Raw genomic sequence first — 8,591 nt, 5'->3', positions numbered from 1 at the left:
CGAAAGCGTCAATTTAAAAACTGACAAAAACAGCAGCAGACCACGAAGACTGAATCCATAAAAATGCCGAACACCCACCAATAAATTCACCACAACACTGCGTTTGTTCAGAAATAAACCCTTATCTCACGAGTTACGAAACACACTTTTTGTCTATTCTCGAGTGTCTGGACAACATTAAAAACTGGGGGGAAAAAAATAAGAAAAAAATTCCCCCTTGGAGATAACCCTCGCTTGTTCCCTAACCAGAAACAGGCCGTGTATCTCGCTATCGCCGTCACGCACCAGACTCAATAATATACAACAACTCTCGTAATTTTACCTTGCATAATCGCATCCGAACATCATAAAATAAACTCACCACAACATTTTCACTTGTCCCAACAACCACCAACTCTGTTCTTGGGCTCAAAATAATACCATTACATTACTAGACGATAAGTGGAACAACGATAGCTATTCAGTATGTACTGCACACCACAATCTACACACTTGGCCACGACAGGCTTCCTGTAAAGCAAAAGCCCGAGCGAGGCTGCCATCAGCAACCCATAGGCAAAGGGAAGTGTCAACATACCATTTTCTGGCCCACAGGAAATACGTTTCTCTCTTTGCTACTTATTAACTGCTGTCACAAAAGCCTCCACTATATACACCCTTCTAACGATGCAATGGATCCGCAGCTCCACGGCTCTCGGTCAGTCCGAATAATGTTACAGTACGCTTCTCACCCGGCACGCAGAGCCATCACATGCAGGGAAACCTCTACACCGTCTGTTCCATTTTCTTACTCCTAAAACAATTTTCTTTTAATAATCGTGTGACTACACATATGTTTTTATTCCCTGTTATATTAAAGTTGGTGGTCTACTACCGGAGGCCGCTCAACACCGTTACCCATCTCCTGCCAGAGTCCCCCTTCTGATTTACCAACCAGGGCTAGGCTGTTGGTGTTTGGCTGGCAGAACGTCGGCGCTCCCTTGTTCCACTGACGGTTTTCTTGGCAGTTCCACGGTGAACAGAAGTAGCAACCGACCCTCACACACAGCCAGTGTCTGCGACCAGCAGACTGCACCTGGAGCTGCTGCACGCAGAAGAGGAACCACTCTGAGATGGCCACATTTGGCCAGTATAAGTCAGAGCTCCTTGTATCGCAGAAAAGAAAATGTAATGACTTCGAGTGACCATCTCGTGGAGCATCAGGTTCACACATCACGACGCCTCTTTCCTGGGCACCACTCACCTGACTACTGCCCGGCTGCAGTATCGCCTCCAGTCAGCTCCTTCCTCGTTTTAGAGGTCTGATCACTTGTGGTGGTGCTCGCTGTCACCTGTGACAGAGTGACAAATAGTTCTTTTTACAAATGAAAGGGAACTTCAGTTAGCATGTTGTAATTCGCTAGTCCCAAGTCTTATGCCCCTACTTGTCATACTTCTTACCACTCTTATACATTTTAGAGGGGAAATTCTATTCTTCTTATTTCATCGGCTATTTGTACTCAGGTTACCTCTACTCAAAACCATATGATCAACTTATTCAAAATTGCCTACATCGAAACCACAACAACCACACAAGAGCACACCTCCGAAGACAATATTACCACTCTGCTGTCCGTAGAAACATTATGCTCTTGTAGGCAAAAGTAACAACAATATATCATATTGTACAGGATCCTCTTGCAGACACACTCCTGAAAGAAGCCCATTTTGCTGTAATACCTTCTGATCTTAATATTTCTTCCCACACCCGGGCTAACACAGACTGTTTTTCAAATATTCTAGGCTTACCCATTACCACTGCACACCCTCTCCGCACCCCCCCAGGGCAACACCATTTTTGGAAACCAAACCAATAATCACCAACACTGGTTTGTTCAGAATAAACCCTTAATTCACAGAGTTAGAAAACATTTTGTTATTCTGAGTGTCTGACAACATTATGGAAAGGATCCCTACTGAGATAAACCTCGTTGTTTAACCAGAAACAGCCGTAGTATTGCTATCGCTCACCACCAGACTCAATATATAAAAACTGTAATTTTACCTTGCATATCCTCCGAACATCATAAAATAAAACTCACCAACAACATCTTTCCACTGTCCCAACAACCACCAACTCTGGTTTGGCTAAAATAAATCCTTAATTCACTGACGTAGATGAGAAAAACAGTAGTTTCAGGTGTACGCACTAACATCCACACATGGCCAGACAGGCTTTGTAAACAAAGCACAGAGAGGCTGCCATAGCAACATAGGCAAAGGGAGTGTAACATAATTTTCTGCCAAGCAAATAGTTTTTTTTTGCTACTTTATTAATGTTCACAAACTCATATATAACCTTTAAGATGCAATGATCCTGCAGCTCCACGGCTCTGGTCAGTCGAATTATGTTAAGTAGTTAGTTTAGGCACAGAGGTCCTGCAGGGACGTTAACTCTCACGCTGTTATTTTTTTTCCTAAAACAAGTTTCTTTTGAATAATTGTGACTTACACATACTGTTTTTATTCCTGTTATATTAAGTCTTGTGTTAGGCCATCAAAGTTACCATCTCTGCAGAGTCTTTGATTACAACCAGGCTGCTGTTGTGTTGCTGGCAGAACTCGGCGCTCTTGTTCCACTGACGGTTTTCTTGCAGTTCCACTGAAAAGAAGTAGCAACGACCCCTCCACCACAGCCAGTGGTCTGGACACAGACTGCACCTGGAGTCTGCACGCAGAAGAGGAACACTCTGAGATGCCACATTTGCAGTAAAGTCAGACGTTTGTATCGCAGAAAGAAAATGTAAATGACCTTGAGTGACATTGTGGAGCATCAGGTTCACATCACGACGCTCTTTCTGGCACTGCTGCAGTCGCTCCATCAGCTCCTTCATCGTTTTAGAGGTCTGATCCACTTGTGGTGGTGCTGCTGTCCACGTGACAAGATGACAAATATTCTTTTACAAATGAACAGGAACTTAGTAGATGTTGTAATTGTAGTCCAGTTTATGCTACTTTATACTTTTACTCTTCTACATTTTAGAGGGAAATTTATTTTTTATTTCACTGCTATTTGTACTAGTTACTTATAAAACATATGATCAACTTATTAAATATGCTACAATGAAACAAAACACACAAGAGAACCCCTGAAAGAAATATTAACTTGTGTGTAGAAATTATGCTCTTGTAGGCAAAAGATAACAAACAATATATCATATTTCAGGACTTTTGAAGAACACTTGAAAGAAGCCATTTTGCTGTAATACTTCTGATCTTAATATTTCTTCCACCGCTACACAGATGTTTTCACATATTCTGGTTAATTACACATTCGACAGCCAACATTTTGACTAGGTGTTACTTATAACATTAGGTGTGTGCCAGTGAGCCAGCATGCACAATACAAGGATCCTGAAACTAAAGCAGCTAAATGGAGCCATCATTAATTGAATTATTTAAACCTTGTTTTTTTCATGTATCAGTAAGTAGAGGATATAATAAAACTTAAAATATATGTGATGAGTAAAGAAACAGAGAAAGGCATTAGACACACATAGAAATAAACTAACATATCTAAAACTTATGATCTCATATTAATTGTTTTACTTACTACATAATACCAAACACAAAATAAGTCCGGTGACCAGGATTGTTGTTGCCATAACAACAGCCACAGAAGCTGCCTGCTGACCGGTGGGCCGACATCTTGTGCCTATAAAGGTAAAAGTAAAAGTCGACATGACACAAATCATTTTAAAATGATCATTTTCAACATCATTTGGAAGAAATATTCACCTTTATCAAAGATGGCTGGTTTATGTTTCACCTTTTGACCTCTGACCCTCATTAAGATAAAACTGTGACACTGACACTAAGAAAAATAAAAGTAAAGTTTGCAACCAGAGAAAACCGCAGATTTGGTTTGATTTGTTCAGCCTGTTAGAAAAGGATCTAGGTTGTTCTTAAAGTTTACTGCTTACATGAATATGGAGAAAAACTCTATATATGGTCAAACTCTTCATATATAAAGTACAGTTTAGTTGTTGCAGGAGTTTTATAACTCACCTGCAGATGTTTCCCTCACAGCATCCACCTGGTTTCTCAAATCCATGCAGCTGTTTGATGCTTTTTGTCCTTTTACTTCAACTCTTTCACATGCTTGTTCGCTCATTTTCACCCAGAATGTCACCACTCTGTCCCTTCCTCATTTCACGAAGGAGCCCAAAAATGAAGTTTAACAGAGGAAGTCAACAGGGCGTACATGCAGTAACTTTTTATAACAGCACCATCTCAGACCCAGGATGTGTTATTTGTGCAGATGTTTATAATCTATTGATTATCTTCTCATTATCAAACAAAGTCATCGGGCCAAGGTGATAAAATTTGTTAGTCGTTGATAAAAGCTGCATTTATTGAGCCCTGAAACTGTTATTACTTGGAAATGGGAGTGTGTGCAACCTTTTATTTTACATGTTAATAAAACTGGGCTGTAAATGCAGGAAACAATATTTTTGTAATTGCCGCTACACGACAGAGGAAACGGAGAAAAGGCACTGTGGTATTATCTTTTGCTCAAAAGGTAGAAAACCTACAACAAACAAGCACTGTAGTCAGTGACTACAGGATTACCTCAATACTAAATATGCATAGAAGAGAAAAGACACATCAATGAGATGACTTCTACGTATTCTACAGGACAACAGAACAATGTAACCTTAGAAAATCAAATGGAAATCACAAATATGTTTTCTGCTCGGTTTATTTTGAAGGACAAACTTGCTTTTCATGAAGCAACTTCAGGCAGCGGCCCAGAGACCATTTTTAGAGCTGGAAGGCAGAACTTGCCCTGCACTGTGATGTTGTTCCCTTTTCTGCTGTAAAGACAGAATAAAGGTGAAGTGAAAACATTTACTGAATGTGGCCCCTTTCACAAGAGGCCATATGATGAATTGTGGACTATAAGATTAGCTGTGGTGTTGTAATCTGTGCAGTACTGCACATGTGCATGGTAGTATATTGTTTTTTACTTTATTTATCCTGCTTAATAATTCCCAAGTTTTACTTAATGTACTGTAGCTGTAATTTGATTGTGGTTTGATTTGAGTTTCACTAGCAGACACCCTAGAGCTGGCATAAATCAGCGGGATGACAACAATAAGCAGGGAGCTCTGGGTGCAGGCAACATGCTCATTTGCATATACCACCCACACTGTAATGATACAAAGGCTGTTATTTATCTGAGGTCATTTCTGTAACCATAGTTCATTATAAATTATGTCTTATTCACAATAAGTGCATGGAGAAAGCAGTCAAATTGGAGTTCACCTTACACAAACACTGTATTTAGTGTAATAGTATTATGTAAGACTTTAAACGAGGTCGCTGTAATGTGTCAGCTAGAAAACTTTATTGAGCACTGCAACAATAGAAAGAAAATGTTAGATCATTTATAATGTTTTATTTTTTATGTAGTTAGATACAACATCAGACACACATTTGGAACATTTAGAAAATATAAAACATTTATAACATGAAAAAAACTGATGCTCACGGTAAGTTAACCAGAGAAAAAATATATAAAAAGTAAATAAAAGTAGGAGAAAATCTGAAATATACTTTTTACTTTATACTTTATTTTTTATACCTTTTTATCAAGAAATTTCAGAATATAAAAGAGTCAATACACATAAGAATCGTAATTTGATTAAATTCACATTCAGTCACATCAACAATTATGACTTCTTAATTATTCTGAAAACAAAAAGAAAGACAACACTTCGAAAAACCATCACCGATAACATTTAAAATTGAATATATAATAATAATATATGATGTTCTTTGAGTTTTCAGGTTTCAGCTTTAACCTGTTCCAGTGTCCATATTATACTGTCACTTAACAGACTTTTAAAATGTGCCTTCAACTGCAACAAAACAGAGGAAAGGAAAGAAAGATGTTAATGGCCACAGTTTTAAAAACAACTTTTTTTATATAAAACACTAAATTGAGCCATTCTACTCCAAGTAATCACTGCATGTCCTATTTATTTATTTATTTGAAGAAGAAAGAAGAGCATCTTGAGGAAAATAGCACCTTTTGCTCCAGTTTACCAGAAAGCCCTGTATTTGTTTTTATTTTTATGTACATATGGTGTTTGACATACCTCTTCAAATACATTTTTCCTCGTGGATGCTTTATCACAGAGGAGAGATTGTGCTGAAGAGCACATCATAGACAGATGGATTTCCCTTGGCTCTGTAACTGAGGAACAAACAGAGACTGTGTGAGGAGGAAGCTAGAACAAGGAAGCACACACTCTTTATGCTGTAAAATTTGCATGTGGAGGAAGAAATAATGTCCACTGTGGTCAGACGCAGTTTGTTTTGTCGCCTGAGTTACCAGTTATATACACATGGACTTTCAACAAACTTCCTTTATTGTTCATAAGACACACCACCACCTGGCACTTTATGCTGACGACATTTTAGTCTTTCTCAGAGACCCTTTGCAGTCCGCCCCCCACCTTTTATCAATGTTGGATGAGTTTGGCGCGCTATCAGGATTCAAAATCAATTGGTCAAAGTCAGCTTTGCTGCCATTGAATGAAGCGGCCAAGACCTCTGCTTTGCCTTCCAATATTCCCTCAGTTACACATTTTAAATACCCGGGCATTGAAATATTAAACCTCTCTACATCTTATTGTGAAGCACAATTATACTGAGACACTGAACAAAGTCTCAATTTAGAAAGATGGGCCAGCCTGCCCAACTCACTCTAGGCAGGTATTTCTATTGTCAAAATGAATGTAGTGCCCAGAATAAGTTTTGTCAGCTCCATGGTCCCCCTCTCTCCCCCTGCTGGATACTGGGGTAAGCTTCATGCAGCTGTTTCAAAATTCATATGGAATGGGGAGAGACCCCGCCTTAGATCTGCCACTGTCCAGCGCAGGAGATTAGATGGGGGATTAGCGGTGCCCAACTTTAAACTTTACCACTGGTCCTTCACTCTTAGACCCCTTGTCACATGGTTTGACTCTCAGACGGCAGTTTCTTGGCATACAATGGAAGAAAGAATGGTGCACCCGTGGTCTTTGGCAGACGTTTTATTTGCAAATATCTCTGTAAGGCAGAGTCAATTACGTTGCGGCCCCATTGTGACCCATCTGATCCAGGTTTGGCGCTCAGTGGAAAGGATTTGTGATATATCTTGCAGATGGCACCTTTTTAATAATAAAGGTTTACTGATCGGGGGGAGACCTGTCACCTACTCTCAGTGGGAAAAGGGAGGGATACAGTTTTTGGGTGATATTTTCGGCTTAGATGGTTTACGCTCCTTTCAAGACATTAAGAATAGCTTCAATCTGCCAGGCACTTCTTTTTTTATTTACAGCTGAGAGCAGCTCTTAAAGCACACGGTGTACCTTGGCAGCACCCGCTGCCTACACATCCACTTCATGAAGTGATTGTTACTAAAAGAGCTGCGAGGGGAATGGTATCCACTCTACACTTATACTTGCTTGAGGCCACCTACAAAACGCTCCCAGTAGACAGGATACGGAGGGGTGATGTCCCCGGACTGGAATTCAGGATTTTGATTGGGCAAGGTGTGGTCAATATCAGAACTCGCTCTCGAAATCCTGACCACCCAGCAGATCCATTATAATTTCATACACAGGACCTACCTGACCCCTCGTAAGCTACATTTTATGAAAGTTATCAATGATCCCTCATGCACCCTGTGTACATTAAAAACCACTGGCACTCCCCCGTTGCTCAATTTTAGCAGGGTGTGGCCGCTGAGCTGATGGCACTCATATCGGAGACAGTGCCTGTGACCATACCAGTGTTATTATTAAATGATCTTTCGGCACTTCGAGTACCTGAATGTCAGAAACGTGTAATGTTGGCAGGTTTAACAGCTGCTAAGAAAATGATCGCAGTATGCTGGAAGCCCCCTCACACTTTGACCATCAGACAATGGGTTTTAACTTTTCTTGATGTTACGTATGTGGAGCTGTCGACAGCCCTTATAAATGGGGCCAAAGAGGTGAATGTGAATATGTGGTTCACTACGGCTGAAGGATTGAAGGGCTCACTCTGATCCTTGTGGTCCGTTGTGTATCTGATCTACTTCACTTGGCATCTTGAATCACTCAATAGGTCTATATTGACTGTTGCACAAGTCCCTTTTTTGTTTTTGTTTTTCTCTTTTTGTTATTGCTGTTTGTTTTAAAAACAAAAATAAAAATTTGATAAAAAAAGAAGAAAAAAAAAGAGAAAGGCCCACAGCCTTGAAGATCTCTATTTTCATTTTGTGTTCAAGCAGCAGTGAAGTCAGAATCTGGTGGCCATTAGAAGAACTACATTACTACATTGTATATTAGCTGCAACATTGAGTCAGTGATCACCCTCTCGTTTGAATACATAAGTAAATAAAATATTTTAAATTAGCAAACTTTCCAAATGTGGTTGTATCAGAAGCTATTGTAAATATTGAAACAGTAAATAGTGTGTGAGTGCATATGTGTGTGTGTTTAATAATGCAGCCACTAATAAAGGTCATGTAACAAATGGAAACCACCTGATGGTGGTGCTAAAGGCAAGCTAATACA

The 8,591-nt window shown here is 39.7% G+C and overlaps 2 protein-coding genes across 3 annotated transcripts in view; both read right to left on the bottom strand.

The window, feature by feature from the left end:
• LOC118337792 (CD209 antigen-like protein E) overlaps window positions 1-4,180 on the bottom strand; it is a 6,499-nt gene extending 2,319 nt beyond the window's left edge. The window contains exons 1-4 of one of the 2 annotated variants that reach the window (XM_035674902.1): window positions 4,048-4,180; window positions 3,593-3,694; window positions 2,792-2,908; window positions 2,547-2,707 (exon numbers count right to left, since the gene is read on the bottom strand). In XM_035674902.1, the coding sequence (XP_035530795.1) occupies window positions 2,547-2,707; window positions 2,792-2,908; window positions 3,593-3,694; window positions 4,048-4,153 (486 nt within the window). In that variant the 5' untranslated portion in view covers window positions 4,154-4,180. The remainder of the gene's footprint in view (window positions 1-2,546; window positions 2,708-2,791; window positions 2,909-3,592; window positions 3,695-4,047) is intronic. The other variant, XM_035674903.1, reaches the window with a different exon arrangement.
• Window positions 4,181-5,459: 1,279 nt separating this feature from the next.
• Window positions 5,460-8,591, bottom strand: part of LOC118337825 (receptor-type tyrosine-protein phosphatase eta) — an 11,606-nt gene continuing 8,474 nt past the window's right edge. The window contains exons 10-11 of the mRNA XM_035674934.1: window positions 6,144-6,241; window positions 5,460-5,903 (exon numbers count right to left, since the gene is read on the bottom strand). Coding sequence (XP_035530827.1) covers window positions 5,829-5,903; window positions 6,144-6,241 — 173 coding nt within the window. The 3' untranslated portion in view covers window positions 5,460-5,828. The remainder of the gene's footprint in view (window positions 5,904-6,143; window positions 6,242-8,591) is intronic.

The sequence above is a fragment of the Morone saxatilis genome, unplaced genomic scaffold, assembly GCF_004916995.1.
Source record: "Morone saxatilis isolate NCDOM2014 unplaced genomic scaffold, NCSU_SB_2.0 Contig4, whole genome shotgun sequence".
Classification (NCBI taxonomy): domain Eukaryota; kingdom Metazoa; phylum Chordata; class Actinopteri; family Moronidae; genus Morone; species Morone saxatilis.
Note: the sequence above shows the minus strand (reverse complement) of the source record. Positions and strands in the feature narration are given on the sequence as shown.